This window comes from Selaginella moellendorffii, unplaced genomic scaffold, assembly GCF_000143415.4.
Source record: "Selaginella moellendorffii unplaced genomic scaffold, v1.0 SELMOscaffold_21, whole genome shotgun sequence".
In the NCBI taxonomy this organism is placed as follows: Eukaryota; Viridiplantae; Streptophyta; class Lycopodiopsida; order Selaginellales; family Selaginellaceae; genus Selaginella; species Selaginella moellendorffii.
Window position 1 is genome coordinate 132,267 of NW_003314282.1, and position 20,667 is coordinate 152,933.

At 45.9% G+C, this 20,667-nt stretch overlaps 4 protein-coding genes and 1 non-coding gene across 6 annotated transcripts; 2 read left to right on the forward strand and 3 right to left on the reverse strand.

Annotated features, from left to right (window-relative positions):
• Nucleotides 1-331: 331 nt before the first annotated feature.
• Nucleotides 332-3,367, reverse strand: LOC112347455 (pentatricopeptide repeat-containing protein At3g12770-like). The gene is made up of 4 exons (XM_024678375.1): nucleotides 3,299-3,367; nucleotides 605-3,248; nucleotides 445-552; nucleotides 332-386 (listed from the first exon to the last, which is right to left on the reverse strand). Exons 1-2 carry the CDS (start codon nucleotides 3,365-3,367, stop codon nucleotides 669-671), a joined length of 2,649 nt encoding a protein of 882 aa, XP_024534143.1. The 3' UTR covers nucleotides 332-386; nucleotides 445-552; nucleotides 605-668.
• Nucleotides 3,368-3,529: 162 nt separating this feature from the next.
• Nucleotides 3,530-5,461, forward strand: LOC9637763 (probable magnesium transporter NIPA4). Of its 2 annotated transcripts, XM_024678157.1 has the most exons (9): nucleotides 3,530-3,948; nucleotides 4,026-4,082; nucleotides 4,145-4,235; nucleotides 4,305-4,465; nucleotides 4,551-4,678; nucleotides 4,744-4,881; nucleotides 4,942-5,034; nucleotides 5,089-5,206; nucleotides 5,266-5,461. In XM_024678157.1, exons 1-9 carry the CDS (start codon nucleotides 3,786-3,788, stop codon nucleotides 5,364-5,366), a joined length of 1,050 nt encoding a protein of 349 aa, XP_024533925.1. In that variant the 5' UTR covers nucleotides 3,530-3,785; the 3' UTR covers nucleotides 5,367-5,461. The 2 variants fall into 2 exon arrangements, with proteins under 2 accessions (XP_024533925.1, XP_002973088.1); XM_002973042.2 differs by having other exon boundaries at nucleotides 4,942-5,206.
• A 1,728-nt stretch (nucleotides 5,462-7,189) lies between these two features.
• On the reverse strand, nucleotides 7,190-9,034 carry LOC112347456 (pentatricopeptide repeat-containing protein DOT4, chloroplastic-like). The gene has a single exon (XM_024678376.1). It carries the CDS (start codon nucleotides 9,032-9,034, stop codon nucleotides 7,190-7,192), a length of 1,845 nt encoding a protein of 614 aa, XP_024534144.1.
• Nucleotides 9,035-9,447: 413 nt separating this feature from the next.
• Nucleotides 9,448-9,520, reverse strand: TRNAA-AGC. The gene has a single exon. It is a non-coding gene; the product is annotated as a tRNA-Ala (tRNA).
• A 106-nt stretch (nucleotides 9,521-9,626) lies between these two features.
• Nucleotides 9,627-14,085, forward strand: LOC9637765. Its single transcript, XM_024678377.1, has 6 exons — nucleotides 9,627-9,655; nucleotides 10,095-10,125; nucleotides 10,349-11,960; nucleotides 12,017-12,461; nucleotides 12,518-13,052; nucleotides 13,107-14,085. The coding sequence occupies exons 1-6, from the start codon at nucleotides 9,627-9,629 to the stop codon at nucleotides 13,980-13,982; spliced, it is 3,528 nt and encodes a 1,175-aa protein (XP_024534145.1). The 3' UTR covers nucleotides 13,983-14,085.
• Nucleotides 14,086-20,667: the final 6,582 nt, after the last annotated feature.

Sequence of the window (20,667 nt, forward strand, 5' to 3'; positions counted from 1 at the left end):
GTCTCTCAGGATAGCCTGGGGAGAATTCCCCAGAAAGACATCCCTGCATTTCGAGAGAGCAATCAATCTCTTGGAGTCCCTGGAGACACCATATCCTTTTTCGCTCAAGGCCTACCTCGAGAGCAGCCACGGTGCGGGAGAGCTTACGTACTATGGAAGATCGTCCGTGTACCTTATCTCCGGTAATGCTTCCATCATGCGTAGCATTTGCAGCTAGTGGAGTGGACGAACGCCATCACCTGCAAAGAACCATAAGCTACGCTCTGGATTGAACTTAACAACTTTTTGGAAAGCTGAGCGATAAACTGTGAACAAAAATTAGAAAATAAAAGATACAAACAGCTTACGCCTTGAAATCCATCTTCCACAGCAAAAAATCCTCGCAACTGAAGCCTCCAATCGACACATTATTACCAAGGAGCCATGCAACCAAAAAAAACTTACGAGAACTTGCGGACTCTTCATGAAGAAGGAAATTGTTCCCCTTAGTTTTCCCTGGGAAACTTTCTAGCTTTACCATGTACTTGGTCTTGCAAACCTCAATTTCAATGCCTGCCATGGATCCAAAAGTGAGAAACTAAAAGCCAGAGACGTCACAAAATACCTTGGAAAGCGATGGCTTTGATCGCCACCTCCTCGTATTACTCCACGGACGTAGATAACAAGGATCACCAAAAGTCCCCACAACTGCACTTCCCACCTTCAAAGACGTGGAAGCGACTCGAGTCCCTGCAGATGATACGTCTCCGCTCGATCGCCGAGATAACAGCAGTCGCTTGGTGGCAGTCGTCACAAACTCTCAAGTTCTTTACGATCCGAATGACTGCACCTGGAGCGGTATTGATGAGTGCACAAGCAATGGCTAGCCTCTCGCTGTGCTCGCACAAAGCCTCCTCTTTCTGACAGTCCGAGACGTTACAGGAAATACTGCTTAGCTGGGCAACATAGCCTCCTTCCTTCATTCGAACCAGTAGTTGCTTGAGCTTGATTCCAACAGCTTCACTTTGAGCGTGCGAGCAATCTCCAGCTCTGAACCTGTGTACCACACCATGATGATCCGTCCAGCAGCTCACACCAGGCTCCTTCCAAGGCCTCGCGAGCCGCTTCATGGACAAGATTTTGGCTTGCTCTTCCCACATACCAACGCTTCCGTAGATGCTTGCCATGGTGAGATAAGTGGACGCTTGCTTCTCGTTGAGCTCCACCAGTGTATTGAATGCCAGCCTCCCAAGCTCCACATTTTTCCACTTCCGACAGGCTCCCAGGACAGCGTTCCAAGTTACCACGTTCGGCTTATAAGGCATGGACTTCACCAGCAGTACTGCTTCGTCAAGATAATTTGCCCGGCCTAGAAGATCGACCATGCAGTCGTAGTGCTGAGCTAAAGGCTTGGTCTCCTGTGAAGAGAGGATCTCCTGGAAGTACCTCTTTCCTCGTTCTACAAGACCAGCGTGACTGCAAGCAGTGAGAAGTGCGAGGAAGGTGATACCATCTGCGCGGTGTCCTTCGTTCTTGAGCATTTCAAACAGTGAAAATACCATGTCGGTCTTACCGCGACGACTGTAGCCACACATCAACGCACTCCAAGTCACCAAGTTCCTGCTGCTGCTACTGATGGACTCGAACACTCGATGAGCACTGGCCATGCTAGCGCACCTCGAGTAGAAATCCACCAAGCAATTGGCAACGTAAGTGTCTGTCTCGAGTCCAAGCCGAAGGACTTCGCCATGAACTACTTTCCCAAGCTCAAGTGCCACCAGACTCCCACATGCTATCAAAGCCGCTACGAAAGCTCGGGAGTCGCTTGCCTCGCAGCCGTCTTGAGCTCTCATTCTCGAGAATATGTCGAGGGCCACCTCGGCATCACCATTCTCGGCGTAGCCCAGGATCAATGCATTCCAGGACACAGGACTGTGATACTGCATCCTGTCAAACACCATGCGAGCGTCCAGAAGGCTTCCACACTTTGCATAGACGTCCACCAGACTAGTCGCCACGAATACGTTGTCCAGGAAGCCGTCCCTGGCAGCTTGGCAGTGAAGAGGAAATGCCTTTTCCAAGCTCGTGACCTTCACCAGCTTTCCATCAACCTGTGTCACATTCTCGTCTCGGTCCGCACAATCCCCGCATGCTCTCAGCACAGAAACGTAAGTCCGAGCGTCGGGATAACACCCTTGAGCTTGCATCTGCCGAAAGAGTTCTAGACCGAGTTCGCCTTCCCCGCTTTCCCCGTATCCCAGTATCAGTGATGTCCAGGACACTACATCCCGAGTTTCCATCCTGTAGAAAGCCAAGATCGCGTCTACCATGCTCCCACACTTCGCGTAGAGGTTGATAATACTGCTCGCAACATAAACTTGTTTGTCCTGTCCAGCTCGTACAGCCTGAGAGTGGATCGCCATAGCTTGCTCCATTCCCTTGAGCTTGACCAACTTCCCATCGACTTTAACACCGTCTTCTTTTGAAACCAAGCTGGTGCAAGCTGTAAGAGCAGCAACAAGTGTCCGAGAGTCCGGTAGACAATGCTGGTGCTGCTGGACCATCCACCAGAATAGTTCCAATCCCAGTTCCTCCTCTCCGTTCTCAACATATCCAGCTATCAATGCGTTCCAAGACACCACAGTGTGCTGCGGAGCCCGATCAAAAACCATCCTTGCGTCGACCAAGCTTCCACACTTGGCATACATGCTGATGAGTGTATTCGCCAGCGAAACAATGGATTCGTCGTAACCAGCTTGGAGAGCACGGGAGTGAAGTGCCATTCCCGTTTCCAAGAACTGGAGCTTGTCTTGGTTGAGCTGGTGACCGTCGTCCGAAGCAGCCGTAGCCAAGTTCGCGCAAGCAACCAGCGCCGCAACAAAGCTCAAAGCATCTGGAGCAGCAATTCTCGTGAAAACCTCCAAAGCCACAGCATTCTTCCCAATTTCCACATACCCAAGAACTAGCGCTGTCCACGAGACGACGTTCTGACAAGGCATCCGGTCGAAGACGGCACAGGCATCGATCATGCTCCTGCATTTGGCGAACATATCCACCAGGCTGGTCGCCAAGTAGATGTTCGATCCATCACACGCCTGTGTGTGGATTTTCCTGGCGATCTCGAGATCTCTGGAGCAGCTGCACGCCTTAGATGCGACCAGCAGCTCCGGAATCCCAGGTGCGTTCTGCAATGCGTGATTATCCCCATCCCTAGCGGCCTCATTGCCGGAGTACTTGAGGAACGATCTCAGCCTCGAGAGAGCGTACCACTGGACAGAAAAGCGACAGATCAAGAGCGCAGAGCACAGATTTCACTCACATCGTATCGCTGGATCCAAAATTCCGCCCCGAATCGCGTTGCTGTCGCCGAGCATTTCAGCCAAACCATTCACTTCCATGTGCCCTAAGATTTATGTCCCAAGAGCCCTAATGTTTCAAATTTATTTCCCGCCAGCTTAACTCCACGTGGCAAAATCTTGGCCGCAGGGAATTTTTGGAGCGGCATGCAAGCATATTCCTCGAAAATTTTAATAGTCGTTTTTTATTTTCTGGACAGCTAGGTACGATCGTAGAGAACTCAAAACTTTCTCACAGGGCGGCTATGGGACGAGGCGTGAATCCATGATCGCTGCGTGCGCGGAGCTCCAATCCATCCTGGCGCGATAGATTCGAGGCAAGGAAAGGGAGAATCGGTCAGCATTCGAGCAGGGAAGGGTTTTAGGACGCCATGGATTGGATCTATCCACCGAGATCCAGACGCTGGTGAATCGATCAGGATGTAGCGAGCAAGCGATCGTCGGTCAGCTATGGCGGGATTGGAATTTGGTAATGTTGTGGAAGAGCCGGTGAGGAGAGAGACCAATCACGTAGGGCTCATTCTAGCCCTTTCGTCTAGTGTGTTTATTGGCTCCAGCTTTATCATGAAGAAGAAGGGATTGAAGAAAGCGGGCGCCTCAGGAGTACGAGCAGGTACCTCCTTGGTTTTATCTTTAGTTTTCTTCGATCATGGATTGAATTTACATTCGATCTAAAACCATATCTTGCAGGAGTGGGAGGCTATTCTTATTTATTGGAGCCGCTATGGTGGTCTGGCATGATCACGAGTACGTGAGAAACAAAACTCTAAGCGTCTCTACTAACCTATGCGTGAATTTCTTTTTCGCAGTGATCGTTGGCGAGATTGCAAACTTTGCTGCCTATGCTTTCGCACCAGCGGTTCTCGTCACTCCTTTGGGAGCACTCAGCATCATTGTCAGGTGTGTATGCTGCTCGATACGATCGCTACTAGTTTTTGGATTTATAACTCGCTGGGTTGTGATATGCAGTGCGATTCTAGCGGATATCATGCTCAAGGAGAAGCTTGCTGGACTGGGAATTCTAGGATGTCTTCTCTGTGTGGTTGGATCCGTGGGAATTGTCTTAAATGCTCCCGAAGAACGTATCATGAATTCAGTGGACGAAGTTTGGCGACTTGCTACAGAACCAGGTAGATTTAAGTTCTCTTCTTTTCTTTTTCTCTTTTCTTTTTTCCTTTTAGGTGGAAATAACTAACCAGCTCGTTTGCTTCCCAGCTTTTTTGCTTTATGCACTGGCAGTCGTTTCTGTGGTTCTCGTGCTCACGTTTCACTTTGTGCCTCGAATCGGCCAAACTCAAGTTATGGTCTACGTTGGCATCTGCTCCTTGATGGGATCTCTTTCCGTAAGTTCGCGTTCTTCTTTCCTTTCTGCTTTTGGTTTAGACTTACGAGCTTGCTCTCACACCAGGTCATGAGTGCAAAAGCTCTGGGAATCGCCATCAAGCTTACATTCCAGGGCTCTAATCAGCTTATTTACTCGCAAACGTGGGTGTTTGGAATGGTTCTTGTCACCTGTGTGGTCACTCAGATGAACTACCTCAACAAGGCAAGGCATTTTATTCTTTTCTTGCATTGCTTGCAATCCAGATCTAAAAGCTTCGTCCAGGCTCTTGACACATTCAACACAGCGGTTGTGTCACCAATCTACTATGTAATGTTCACGACGTTCACGATTGTTGCTAGCGTGATTATGTTCAAGGTGAGAAGTTCACTCGATGTTTTCCTTTATCACAAGCTGCTATTCCTATTCCAGGACTGGGATACACAGAGCCCTCGAAATATTGTCTCCGAGATTTCTGGTTTCATCACCATACTGTCAGGCACCTATTTGCTGCACGTAACGAAAGACTATGGCAAGGACAACTCGATGGGTATGATAGATTTCTCCATGGTTTCCATAGCCAATTATCTCATGTCTCTCTTATCGCAGGTGTTTATACCAACCTTCCCTCTCATATATATTCTTCTCCGACGAGCTCTAAGCAAGACGTGGAGGCGCCCGGCGAAGAGATGCCAATGAGGCGTCAATGAAGGAAAAAAAAATTCATACAAAGGAGTTTTTCACGCATTTGTACAGTAAGAATTTTTGGTAGTAATGCGATTGTTCTTTACAGATTGGCATGGAAGATTTCCCAACGGTGTCACGGCGTTTCCCGTGTGGCCCTTTTCTTTTAGTTACCATGGGAAGATCGTATAAAACTTCACTGACGGGCATGCCCGTGCTTCGATGCCGCCCCCGTGAAGGCCAGTGACGGGCTTCTACGCTACGTTGCCAAATTACCATTCCATTCCATGGTCTGACAGGCGTATCTACTGTTTATTTACCATGTATGCGATACGGCTCGAGAGAAGAAATTCATGCATGTGATGATTGATGCGCTCGTGAACACGTTGGGTAAAAACGTGACTCCTGGCGGGGTAAAAAGCGGGCACTGATGATTAGCTCCACATCAGCGGACAAGTGGAAGATGCCGCGCTTATTCTCTGACGTGTCAGGCCATAAGGAATGACACGTAGAGAGACTTTCCAGCGTGCCATTCGCGCAAAGTGCCACGTCAGAAACATGGATTCTCCCTTTTTCTTCTGGAGTCGCCCAGAGGGGGCCATTGTTCTTGGTGCTTTCTCTGCAGCGACACATTCTCCCTATGATTCTTGATCCTGTCTCGATCGCGAGCGCGTCGCCACTGCCCCCGATCGCGAGACAAGGGGCGGCGAATTGGTGGAGATCGATTGAGTGATAGATGATCGATCGAGCGCCGCGATCATCAGCAAGAAGGGATCGATGAGGGGCAAGGGCGGGCCGGAGAATGCGTCGTGCACGTATCGGGGTGTGAGGCAGAGGACGTGGGGGAAATGGGTCGCGGAGATTCGCGAGCCCAAGAAGCGATCGCGGCTATGGCTTGGATCGTTTGCCACAGCGGACGAGGCGGCGCGAGCCTACGATGAGGCTGCCAAGCGGCTCTACGGCCCGGAAGCCCATCTCAATCTCCCCGATAGCAAGAACAAGACGACCGATCATCCATCGTCGACGTCCATGGATCAATCGGCAGCCAATCCAGCCAAAAGATTCAAGCTGGAGCATCGCCTGGATCATCACCGCCACCACCAGCAGCTCCAGCTTCAGCGGCAATCGATCAATTCCTTCTCCCCGGCGTCGTCCCCGTCGTCGCCACTGGATCTTCTCTTCCTCGCCTCGCGATCATCCATGGCCTCGTCCGTGAATTTCTCGCTCCAGCAGCGATCCAATCGCGTGACGGAGATGTACGCCAGAGTGGTGGAGAGCCTGAGCTCCGCGCAAGTGGTCCGCGCATCATCCTCGTCCGCGAGCTTCTCGACTAGTACTGCCAATTTCCGCCATGGCTACCAGCAGCTCTCCGGATCCATCCAGCTCCCTCCAGCTCCTCGCCTCGATCAAACCGAGAGCTTCAAGCACCATCAGAGTCTCCTCCAGCTTCCCAGCTCTGGCAACAACGATCATGGGCCTCCGCCAGCAGCCCCGGCGCCGCCGCCAGGATCCAAGTTCCTGGAGCACTTCGAGGTGGTGGATGAATCGTTCGAGGGGAGCTCTTCCGGATCGGATTGGCTGGCGAGCGTGGCTTGGGACGACGATCATCTCGACTTCCGGCCAGAATGGCCCGGCACTGGCAACGACGAATTCCCAGACAACGGGCCAGACAATCTCGACGATTCCGAGCAAATCACGATCTGGAACTTCCACTGTACGTAAATTCTTATCCTTAGAACTAGCGGTAAAATCTTCTTCCTCGATCCCCGCAAATAAAACGTCTCACCAAGGCCGGGGCCGGTCAAACCCGTTCAACTCTTGTCAAACAGGTCAACTAGAGCCGGTTACGTCAATTCACCAGAGAATTTTTTGATGTGCTTCGAAAGATGTTTGACATGATCTCATACACCGCAGCGTTGTTCCTGTCGAGCTCCACCAGCGATTCATACGCAACTCTCCCGATCTCTACGTTCTTCCACTTCTGGCACCCGGCCAAGAGCACCATCCACGCCATCGCATTGGGCTTGAATGGCATCCTGTGCACCATCTCCACCGCGGCTTCCAGCTCGTTGGCCCGGCTCAAGAGATCGATCATGCAAACGTAGTGCTCGATCCCGGGAGATATCCCAAACTCGCTCGTCATCCTCGCAAAGTAGCGCTTCCCTCGAGCGACGAGCCCTGCATGGCTGCAAGCCGTGAGAACGCAACGAAAGGTTACCTTGTTGAGCTCCACGCCTTGCTCGATCATAGCGTCCACCAGCGCGAAAACTCTGGCTGTGTCTCCCCTGCGGCCATATCCTGCGACGAGAGCAGTCCAGGCAACCGAGTCAGCCACTGAAAGAAGATCGAAAACGAGTTGGGAGTCGAGCACGCTGCCGCATTTGCAGTAGGAATCCAGCAGGGTGGTTGCGAGAACTGGATCGTGCTCGATGAAGCTCCAGTAGCGGCAGAGGTCGGCGTGGATGGCAGTGGCGAGTCCGATCCCCGCGGAGGAGCCGCAGGCCTTGAGAGCAGCGCAGTAAGTCCGAGGATCCGCGGAGAAACCACGAACTTCCTGCTTCATGCGCGTGAAAATCTCCAGTGCCTGTGATCCTTGGCTGTTTTGAACGTATCCCACCATGAGTGACGTCCAGAGAACTAGATCGCGCTGCAAGGATCTGTCGAAAGCCCGGCGAGCGTCGGCCATGCTTCCACAGCTCGCGTACATGTTTACCAGCGTGTTCACCACCAGGATCTCACGGTCGAAGCCGGCTCTCTCGGCTCGGGAGTGAAGAGCCATGCCTTTGTCGAGGATCTCCAGCTTCACCACGAGCTTCTCATCCAGTGAAACTCCAGCTTCCGGCTCTGCCAGGCTCGAGCAAGCCTTGAACGCCGCCACGAACGAGAGAGCCGTCGGTGGACAGTCCATGGCTTCGAAGAGCTCCAGCGCCAACTTTGGTTCTTCGTTGTCATCGTAGCCGAGCATCAGCGAGGTCCAGGAGATGGCATCGCGCGTCACCATCTTCTCAAAAACCCGGCGAGAGTCGAGCATGCTTCCACACTTGGCATATAGATCCACAAGACCGTTTCCTACGAACACGTCCGTGTCGTAGTGGCCTTGAGCTCGAGCTCGAGCGTGGATCTCCATCCCTTTCTCCAGAAACTTTAGCTTGATTCGCTTGGCACTGATCTCCACTCCAGCTTCTTTCTCGGCTTGAGCAGCACAGGCCTTGATAGCAGCAACGAAAGTTCGATCGTCCGGCTCTAAAAGTTCCATCTCTGTCATCTTGTCAAAGAGCTCCAACGCCAGCTCTTCCTCCCCATTCTCCACAAAGCCGAGCATCAGCACTGTCCAAGAGATGACGCTGTGCCATGGCATCCTCTCGAAAATCATGAAAGCATCTCTCAAGCTCCCACACTTGGAGTACATGTCGATCACTGTGTTTGGAAGCTTGATATCTTCGTCTTCCTGCTGATAGCGTCCTCTTCTTCTCAAGCTTCTCAAGCTTTTCGCGTGTATACCCATGCCCATGCCCAGCGATTCGACCTTCACGACCTTTCCATCCACGAGAATCCCCACTTCTTTCCCGGCCACAGCAATGCAAGCCTTGAAAGCGCCAAGGAAGCTCAGCCTGTTCGATTCGATGCCCTGCGCTTCCATCTGCGAGAAAATCTCCAGCGCCAAGTCGCCACGGCCATTCTCCGCATACCCCATGAGCAATGTGTTCCAAGACACCACATCGCGCTTGTCCATCCTCTCGAAAATCTTCCGGGCTTCCGCCAGGCATCCGCATTTGGCGTACATGTTGATGAGGCTGCTGGCGACGAAGGCATTGGAATCGATGCCGCTGGCGATGGCGTCGGCGTGCGCGAGTCTTCCCCTGTCTAGATCCCGGGCGCTGCTAGCGGCTCTCAATCGCGCCAAGATTGTGACTCTCACCTTGTCCGCTGGGGCGCCGTGCCTGGATTCACAGCTGGAGCGCCGGCATTGCCCGCCCAATCCCAAATTCAAGCGCGACAAGCTCTTGATCATAAGTTAGGGCTCTTCCACATTCCATAGCTCCTCTAGTGGACCTGGTCAAGTATAGTCAACGCAAGTCGTCAAAATGGATGCTCTTCAAGAGAATTTGGAGATGCCGGGTATCGATCCCGGTGCCTCTCGCATGCTAAGCGAGCGCTCTACCATCTGAGCTACATCCCCTTAACGCAAAGATGAAAATGCAGGGAAAATAAACGTGAGGTTTAGGGTTTAGGGTTCTTCTTGCAGAAAGAGCTTTTATTTTCGTTTCCTCCATCCATGGGGTGAAATGGCGCTCTTCGACTCGCGATCTTGGATGTAAGCAGCATTTTGGAGGATTTTGTTGAAATGCAGATCAAAAATCTTATAATTTTTTTCAGGCATTCTGATGGATCGTTCTCCCCGGTAGCCTGTGGAAATTCTTCCTTTCAAAATCGTTCTGCCCTTTGGCCATCTTCTCATTTCACGATCAACTCTTTTTTTTCGTTCAGAAGCATTGTGAAAGCTTCTTCAGCTTTAATGCGATCTTGGACGTGATCATGTTAAGTTTCACTGGTACTGATCTTCAATTTGTTCATGTAGATCGTATTTTCTTCAGGCATTGACATTCTGATGGATCATTTTTCTCGGCCGATAGCCTGTGGAAATTCTTCCTTTCCATTGTTCTGTGCTAAAGCTTCCAGGCAAGTGGTTTCATTCCTTCATCTTTCCATTTCACAATCAACGTTTGTTTTTCTTTGTAGAAGCATTGCTAAAGTTTTTCCAGCCTTTCTCGCCCGAGTCAAAGGGTAAGCTTGCATTGAGCACGATGCATGTGATGAATAGTTTAAAGTGCTACTTGCGGGTCAAATAGATACGGCTGCAAGATTCGAGCAAGAAATGGAGGGGACTTGTTGTTCGTCTTGCTTGAAACGAGCTGTTCTTGTGCTGAAAGAGTTGTTTGAGAGCAAGCAAGATCTCAAGGCTGCTGTCAAGAGCTTTGTTGACTGCCATTTCATCTGTTTGAAACAGGGAGATGCCGATGGATTTCTGTGGAGTACCAAGCTCCTCCAAGGCGTCATCGGTCACTTTTCAGAAAAGGATTTGGAGCCCGAGAGCCTCTCGGTATTTCTGCTGGAGTGCTTTGCAAACGACCAGCAGCAGGAAGAAGAAGATCCACAGGCACTGTCAGCGTTTCATGTGGCAACACTCCATCGAGACAAAGCTCTGTTCGACTCCTGCCTCGATTCCGCAAGATCAGATTTTCTGAGGTATCATGCTGCCATGGGCCTTGGATTGATCATTCAGCAGGATGGTGGAGAAGGCGCTCTAAAATGCTTCCAAGTTGCCAAGTCCATAGCAGAAGGTCTGGATGTAGAGTACAGGGCCATAGCTTCGTACTGGATGATGAAGACTCTGGCACAGCTTCAAGAAGCGAATATTGCTCTAGATCAGGTGTTCACTGGATCGGTAATCTCGTCAGCTCTGGTTACCATGGTAAAAGCGAAGATCAAGCAGAAGGAAGGCCAAGCTGGGAAAGAGGTGGTCTCCGTGTATGCTGAGGCTAGAAGAACACTGGCAAACTTCATGGTGAATCTCAACGATAAGCTTGCGGAAAAGTTGGAGTCGTCCTGCTGCTCTACCTTGTTCCTCCTCGAGTTTATTCGCTATGACAACTTTACCAAGTTCTCCATGTTGATGCTGCCATCTCGGCCAGATCCAGAGGCACTCCCTACACCATTGAATGTATGCTTCGCTGCATATGATTTCTACAGAGAAGCGAGACTGGAGATACTAAAGCTCCAAGAAAACTGGAACGACGCCAAAGATGCAAGGGCCCATATCGAAGAAGGATATGACACTGGTCTCGACTCTCTCGTACTTGGCCATGAAATCGCGTTGAAGATGGATGACTTAGACAGCATTTACTGGGCCGGAGTGTTTCTGGACAACTATATCAACCGCGAGATCACAGCAGACACTCAAGCTATGGTTTCTCGACTGATAGCATGTTTCGAGAAATACGAGAACGAAGACAACAAGGCTTGGGCATATTACTACGTTGGAAGAAAGGGAACAATCGATGGCAGATTTTCCAGAACACAGTATGAACTTCTGGAGAAGTCCCTGGAACAGGCAAAGACAGGAATGCTGCGTTACTTTGCTGCGTATACGCTAGGCCATGCATGCAGTGACAAGAAATCAAGGCAGGAGTACCTGGAGAGCGCAAAACACTGCGCTCTCCAAACCGGCAACGAAGAGCTCATAATCGACGTCATGCTCGAGCTGTTCGTTCTTCTCATAGAGCGCCAGATGTTCCAAAATGCAAGTGAGCTTTGCCAGGAGCTTGAGAAGATGATCAACAGCAGCCATTTCTCCAGCGTGGTCTTTGGTCAAGGTGTTGTGGCGCTCATGGAAGGGCATCTCAAGGTTGCTTGGGGAGATCATTCCGGCAGCTTCCTACATTTCCAACGAGCTGTCCACCTTTTGGAACCTCTACAAACTCTATACCCGGCGGCACTGGTCACGTATATGTGCGGCGAGAACAAACGCACAGTGTCTTACTTTGGCAGGGCATGTTTGCAACGCAGCTTCAGCAGCGCTACCACCGCGATCGAAAATTTTGTGAAAAACTCGTCGAAAGGTATGCGTGTTTTTTTTTCTTTTCTTCTTCTGCTTTCTTACCATTCTTTCCTACAGGAATTCCTCATTTGGGAATTGAGCTCTACGATGAGGCACAGTTGGAGTTCGACGAGATTCTAGAGTCGTTAAAAGAGCTGGATAAGCTTGAAGAGGAAGGAGATCTCGAACAACAGGAATCACGGATCGCGCACTTGCTCCAAGCTCTGAAACGTGATCATAGGGAGGTCGAACTACATGGTAGACTGGAGGTTTTTGAAGCTAGAGTTTGGATGAAGATGGCTCACCTGGCACATGCATACTACGAGAGATTGTCTCAAGAGGACGATCAAATCGCGTCGCCTATTTCACTCGTAAACGAATTCATGACACAAGCAACTCAGCTTGCAGAGGCCACGTTTCTGCGAGGTACTGCTGTTCCTCCGGTTCTTTGCTCCCATGGTTTTCTGCTGTGGAAGATGGGCTTCACCAGAGATGCTGTCCAAAAGTTGGAGCAAGCACTCAGGTTGGTATTGTTCATATTTTGTGTCTTTCCTCTCTTTCTAAATGTTGCATTCGTAGGCATTGGCTGCGAGTGGATGAAAACTTCGGGTATGTCAGCACGGGAAGGATCACTAATATAGAATCGATCAAAGTCTACTTCAAAGGAGTGCAGATGGTCCTTTTCGAAGCAAACGAATTCAAGCGAGCAATGATTTGGTCTGAGAGGAGCCATGCAAGAGACATGTTGTTTCTGGTCACCCGGGAAGGAGATCGCGAAAACTCGACAGAGTTTGACATGGACGACGACAGAGCCTGGTTAGAAGTTGAAGAAATCTCCAAACTCATGGGAAAGGACACAGCCATTGTAGTCATATCACACCTTTCAACAGCAGCGTTTAGCTCGGTGGCTACGTATCTGTTGCATGATGGAGAGCTCGTCGATTTCAGAAAACGGTATGGTTTCCAAGTCTGCTCGCCATCAGATTTGCTGGAGCTCATGAAGGACAACGACGCAGACAGCGCTCTCAGGGACTACTACGACATTATCGTCAAGCCTCTCGAGTCTCGACTGGAAAGCATTCAGCCCAAGAGGCTCATATTTGTTCCAACCGAGGTAAACTTTCTTCTTTTCACTTGTATGGATCTCAAATTCATATGATCAATGCAGGATGTTTCCCTTGTTCCTTTCGGCGCCATGATCGATGAAGACGACAACTACTTGATCCAGAGATATGCTGTAGCCACAGTTTCCTCGTTGAGGCTCTTGAACCATTGTGACAAGAGAAGACGGGCCCTACGGCAGCAGAAGCAGAAATCACAAACTTCGTCATCTCTGGTGGTTGGCAATCCCAGCAAAGATCTGTATTATGCAACGAAAGAAGCAGAGATGGTGGAGTCGTTTCTGAAGAGAGCCAACACAGGGAGCGTCGTCAACTTGCTGTGCGAAGCTGATGCAACGAAAGATCTTGTGCTGCAGCAGCTTCCTGAAAGTGATTGGATTCACATCGCAAGCCACGGTACAGTTACCGCGGACTTTCCAGATGGAGCTCTGGTTTTGGCAGTGCCGGAAGAGCATCGAGACGACCTTGCAAAGTCAGCTCGATCTTCCGAGTTTGAGGAGTGCCTCGTGAGAGCTCTCACAACAGCGTCGGTTTCGGACAGGCTCACAGGGGATGAAGTCGTAGAGCTTGCAGGACAGGGTCCGTTTCGAGCATCAGCCGCGGTTCTCAGCGCCTGCAACTCAGGAATCGGAAGAGTGTTTGCCGAGGGAATCCTGGCGCTGCCGAGATCGTTCCACATCTCCGGAGTTCCGTCCGTGGTGATATCACTTTGGAACGTGAAGGACGAGTCCACTCAGGTGCTCATGGAGAAGATGTATGGTAATCTGGTGGAAGAAGGGATGGACATTGGGAGTGCTCTCCAAAAGGCTGCTGTGGAGATGATCGAGGCTGACGATGGCTGCCAAAAGCTTTACGACGTGAGGCATTGGGCAGCTTTCTTCGTCTCGGGGAGTCCCTTCACAACTCTAGTATCAACAGTGTGAATGAAGTCGCACGCTCCAAGCGTTATTTTGGTGAAGTTTCTCTGCCGTTCTCGAACTTCTTTTCTTCAGCAAGTGGACAGAAAATGGCCATTGTAGATAAGCTTCCAACATCTTTTTTTATTTCACATCGTTTTCTTTCACGTAGTGAACTTTGTGGAAGGATTTTTCATTTAACAGTTTATACAATTGAATAAGCCAAGCTTGGGAGAAACGGAGGAGAGTTCTTGTTCGTCTTGCCTGAAACGAGCTGTTCTTTTGCTGGAAGAGTTGTCCAAGAACAAGCAAGATCTCAAGCCTACTGTCAAGAGCTTTGCTGACTGCCATTTCATCTGTTTGAAGCAGGGCGATGCCGATGGATTTCTGTGGAGTACCAAGCTTCTCCAAGGCGTCATCAATCACTTCTCAAGCGAAGATTTGGAGCCGGATACCCTCTCAGTGTTTCTGCTGGAGTGCTTTGCAAACAGCCAACAGCAACAAGAAGAGGATCCACAGGCACTCGCAGCGTTTCAGGTGGCAACACGCCATCAGGAAAAAGCACTGTTCACCTCTTGGCTCGATTCCGCAAGATCAGATTTGCTGAGGTATCATGCTGCCATGAACCTTGGATCGATCATTCAGCGGGATGATGGAGAAGGCGCTCTAAAATGCTTCCAAGTTGCCAAGCCCACAAGCAGAAGCTCTTGATGTAGAGTACAAGGCCATAGCTTCGTATTGGATGATGAAGACTCTGTCACAGCTCGGTGAGCTTCAGGAAGCAAAGATCGCTCTCGATCAGGTGTTCACTGGATCGGTAATCTCGTCAGCTCTGGCTAGCATGATAAAAGCGAAGATCAAGCAGAAGGAAGGTGGCGATTGGAAAGAGGTGGTCTCCGTGTATCCCGAGGCTAGAAGAATCACTGGCAAACTTCATGGTGAATCTCAGTGACAAGCTTGCGGAAGAATTGGCATCGTCCTGCTGCTCTACGTTGTTCCTCAACCATATCCGATATGACAGGTTCACCGAGTTCTTCATACTCATGTTGTTCTTCATCTCCACTGCTACACCATTGAACGTCTGCTTTGCTGCCTACGACTTGTACAGGGAAGCCAGGTGCGAGATAACAATGCTCCAAGAAGGCCGGGTCGACGCGGAAGATGCAAGGTCCCATATTGAAGAAGGCATCGAAGTTACGTACGACAAAGATCTCAATCGTCTATAAACACTTGGGCCCAGTGAATGTTGTCCAAGTCACCAATCTTCTAGGCAATCTGATGGCCGAGGACGAGTGGATCAGTCGAGAAGTACTCCAGAGACGGTGAAAACAGTAGAGCTTAGATAATAAATCTAAGAGCTTCCTCAGAAACAGAGAGAGATCACGAACCGGTTTAGGTTTGAGATATCCTTCTAGGAGTGCTACAACACCTTGTCCAAACACCACCAAGTTGGAGAAGCTGCTTGTAACCTTTCGAAGTTCCTGGAGGATCTCATTTGCCTCTTGGAACAAATCCTGCGATATGAGAGCGTCAAACTGCCAGGTGATGACGTCGGTGATGAGCTCCTCGTTACTGACTTGAGGAGCATAGCGTTTCGCCCTCTCCAAATATTCTCGGCTTTTTTTCTTGTCACGCGTTGCCAAGTTCACTCGCAGCAAAGTAACGTAGCATTCCTGTTTTTGCTTGTTCCAGGGAGCTCTCCAGGAATCCATGCTGTGCTTCAAAAGACTGGCCGTCCACTACTCCTCCTCTTCCAATGTAGCAATCTAGGTATTGGCTGTCAATGGATGGAAACTTGGGCTGTTTGAGCACAGGGAGGATCTATAATAGAGTCACTCAAGGCCTACTTCAAGGGACTGCAGATGATCCTACTGGAAGCCAACGAGATCAAGTGAGCACTGATCAGGTCTGATAGGAGCCATGCAAGAGACATGCTATTTCTAGTCTGCAAAGAAGGGGATCGTGAGAACTCGATGGAGTTTGACATGGACGACGAGTCAGAAATTGAAGAAATCTCCAAGCTCATGGGAAAGAAACAGCCATCTTGATTGTATCTATGATTTCGATATCAACTTTTGATGAGGTGGTTATCTATCTTCTATACAACGGGGAGCTTATCAAATACAAACACCAACACGGCTTTCAAGTTTGCTCGCCAACGGATTTGCTGAAACTACTGGATGCTAACGACACAGACAGCGATCTTGGGGATTACTACAAGATCATCGTTGAGCCTTTTGAGTCACAGCTAGAAAGTATTCAAAGAAACTTGTCTTTGTTCCAGGTGAGGTGAGCTATTTTCTTCTCTTTTTTTTTCTTGAAAACTCTGTTTGATGAGATGAGAATCCAAGGAAGTGCAGCATGGAGGGCAAGACTCAAGTCACACTTGGTTTATAGTTATGGCATTTCTGTAGAGCCATTAATTTCTATTCAACTAAATTGGTGGCTAAGAACATGTTTAGTGACAGAGATTTAAATTTCTTGGAGCACCATGTTAGGAGGCTATGCTCAGAATGGATATCTTCAGGAGTCTTTGAGATCAAAGACTTTGTTGAGTATAAAATCACAAAGCCTTTACCTTCATTGAAGATTTTTCTTCTTGGAGTGACTGTTTCATTCATTTATTCATTCATATATTATTTACAAGGTCTTGTAATGTTTTTTATGTTAAGTGCCAACTTTGACTATGTGGTCAATATGGGTTAAATGTTGTTTACTAGACATATTAAGCTATCATATAATAGTATTGAGGGAATAATGCCCAGTATGCAAGGGTTTTTATCAAACCAATACAAGATAAAGCAAAAGAGAAATAAACTAGGCTAAGTATGCTCAATTATAAATCCAACCAAGTGTAGATACTCATTTAAACAAAATGAATTAACTAAGGGAACCAACAACAATGACATTTTACAGTTGTGGCAGTAAAGATTTGCTAACAAATAATTTCAATACGCATAATCATATTTATAACAAGTGGTAAGGAACTTGAAAACAAGGCTAAGCCTCTTAATTTTATTATTTAGAACTAGGTCTTAACATTGGTATTAAAGGAGTTCGTTGTGATGGTCTTCTTTGGTAGATTGAATTAAGATTCCAAATTTTTCTGATGCTAGTGGTGTGAATATGTGGCTTAGTTAGACAATGTGAAGAATTTCTTAATTGCCAAAGAAACTCCATATGCAAAAGCTTTAGTTATTATTCCAATGATTTTACTTAATATATGTCTTTGATAGTGGAATTGGCTTAAAAAGTTTTGTATTGTAGATAGCAAACTATCAATATCTACTGTAATGAATTTAAGTCTACTTCTTATTTATATCTTACCCCTCACTATAATATGGAAAATGTTTGCATGGAACTTTGACATTTTTAGCAAGGGAAAATAACACTCAAGGATTATATTAAGAAGCTTACTAGCTTAATTAGTTGTGTTCCAATGAATAATTCAAATTAGAAAAAGTCTTACTTTATTAATGGCCTTCATAATAAAAGCATGAAACAACACTTCTGTCATTCCTAACCTAAGAAAAGTTTGAGGAGTTATTTGATGCAATTTGTTGACTTAAAAGTAACAAGCACAAATTTACAAGAATTGAAAGAGTTTTTCAATAAAAGAAATAAAATTCTTTGTGAAGAATTATAAGCAAAATTATCATCATTGCAACAAGTTTAGACACTAGAAGACTAATTGTCAACAATTGAAGAATAAGTAGCAGAACAAGAAAAATGGTCAATTTTTTAATAGATACTAAGAAGTTGCAAAATTTACATTATAAAGATAATTAAGAAAACTATTTTGATTGGAAGAAGATGTTTTTAATCATTATTTGTTAACTTAGTTATGTGTAGAATAAGATGGAAATTGAGGATAATTGTGTATTAACTTTGATGCTAGAAGGTGTGTTCTGTGGTTATCTAATGTAAACTTTACTAGCCAATAGAAGTGATGACAACTTTGTTTCAGTAAAATTTGTTGAAGAACATAACTTAGTTATATAAGGAGTTTTTCAGTATATAGTGGAAAGTGTAATTACCCCTCTATAACATTTCAATGCTTATATGGAGAGGTTAAAAGTGTTGATTGGCAAGATCACACTTATGAAAACTTTTTATCTCGCAGAAATTCATTATATAGATTTCATTCTTGGGATGTTATAGTTAGGAAAGATGGATTTAAAAATAAAGTGGAGCATTAAGCACATTTTATTAGAATACAGTGGTATTAAGGATGTGTGGTTTGAAAAGGGGTTTAGCCTTCAGATGTTATGCTTTTCATTACATCTTTAAAGTAAACTTGTCATAATAAATTATTTACATTTGAATTATTTGCTATTTATTCCTGGCTTCAAGGACCAAGGCATATGTGTGGGAGAGACAGTAGCATAAAATGTATTTAAAGAGTTTTTTTTATTTTTTTCCATCTGAATTTTCTCATAGATTACTTCTATTATGAGGTGTAAAATATAAGATTATATTGGAGTTAGGGACGAGGCCAATCTATTGACTTCCATTTCAATTAAGCTATAAGGAGGAGCAAAAAATTCAACAATAAGTCAAGGAGTTACTTGAATATGGATTTACTCAGCTAAGTATGAATTAAATTTTGAATTCTACAAAGTAATAATATTCCATATATAAACAAGAGTTTGTAGATATGGAAGCACTATCTTTATTGTGTTCACAATCATAAACCTCTTATGTATTTATTTATGATATATGTAAAAATGCATCTTATATCAACATATTTATAAGTGTTGTACATATAATTGTTTCCCCCTAAAATCCTACAAAACTGTTGCTATATAAACCTCACAAAACTGTTGTCACGTAAATTTTGCTAGAAAGATAAACCATATAAAAGGAGAAGAACACTAAGCAGATAGTAAAACTCATAAAATTTAAAGAGTTTCCCACTAAATATTGTTCAAGGAAATTAAATGTGGTGGCAAATGCTTTATTTTATATTTGTTATATGACAGAGTTACAAACATGGTTTTATCATCATTTGAGTAAAGTGGTCAGCAAGTGTGGACAATTAATTAAACATGCTCAAATTTAGAATGTTAAAGTGGTTTTTTCATAAATTAGATGGAAACATTTTTCTCATTAATGGATGGGATTCTTTATTATAATGGCTATGTGTATTGTGTTGATTAATTAAGTTATATTCCACTATCATGATCGTCTAAAGGCCAAGTTAGAGTGAAAAATCATTCAATATTTTATATAAGCCAGTTGAAAGATATACTATCTCGAAATGAAAAGTAATGACTCTTTGATATATACAGTTGTGGATAATGGATCAAAAGGTGATCACTACCTTGGGATAAAGGTTTATTAGAGGGGAAGAATTATTAGATGCTAAGGGTAAAAGCTTAAATTACCCAAAGAACTCACATTAGAAGGAATAGTCTAGGCATCTTAATCTTTGTCAATTTAACACCAAGTCTTAACACCAGACTGACAATTTCAAATATTTGACTATGTTGATATCCATCATATCGCCAATGATGATATGCATGCATATTCTATCTATCATTCATTCATATATTATTTACATAGTTTTGCAAGGCTATAGGTTTAGAAGCATGAGTTCAAGGGTCATATAGGTGTTCTGATATTCTTAGGGTGCCCATTTTGAAGCATGAGACTGATGGATGCAAGAATACAATTTGAATTATCTTCATATATAATATTTAAGCAATATAGCATCTTTTGTTTTTGTCAACTATTTCAGCTTATTCTTATTTATCTATCTAGCCAGGTCGTAATACTGAGGTATCCTAGTGGCAGGAAGTCTAAAGCTACTGAGTGTTCAACATCGTTCAAGCATGCTAAGAAACTCCCTTGTGTTTGTGCTGACTCATGGAAGTCAAAGACTGTAAGACTTAGTCAAGAAAGGGCTCATTTAAAGATTGTGTAGAATTTTTATACTCCCATGAAGCTGAACTATGGAAATTGTTAACATTAGAAAAATAAAACTCAGATTTAAAAATGATCCAATAGTCTTTGAGATCAAGGACTCTGGGGAGTATGATTTTGACTTATTCTTATTTATCTATCTAGCCAAGTAATGCTGAGGTATCCTAGTGGCATGAAGTCTGGAGCTAAGAATCCCTTTTGTTTTTGTTGACTCATGGAAGTCAAGGACTGTAAGACTTAGTCAAGAAAGGGCTCATTCAAAGATTGTATACTCATATGCAGCTGAACAATGGAAATTGTTAACATTAGGAAATTAAAACTCAGATTTAAAAATGACACAATAGAGATTAGGGAGTAATTTTGACTTATTCTTATTTATCTATTTAAACAGGTCGTAATATTTTAATGCTAAGGTATCCTATGCCAGGAAGTCCGGAGCTACTATGTGTTCAGTATCATTCAAGCGAAAGTCAGGAAAGGGCTCATTCAAAGATTGTGTAGAATAGCCTTAAATTTTCTAAGGTATATATATACCATTTCCATGTTTCTGGAAGCTGAACTATGGAAAACTCTCAAAATTAGAAAAATATAACTCAAATAGTCTTCAAGATCAAGGACTTGATCAAGGACTGTAAGGCCGAATTTTAAGGCAAGGACTGTGGATAATTTACATAAGGAGTATGACCATGATTTTTTCTTCTTGGAAATACAAGAAGCAATTCAAATAGGATATTATGTATATGTCTGTAAGGTTCCCATCTTGAAGACTAATGGATGCAAGTGGATT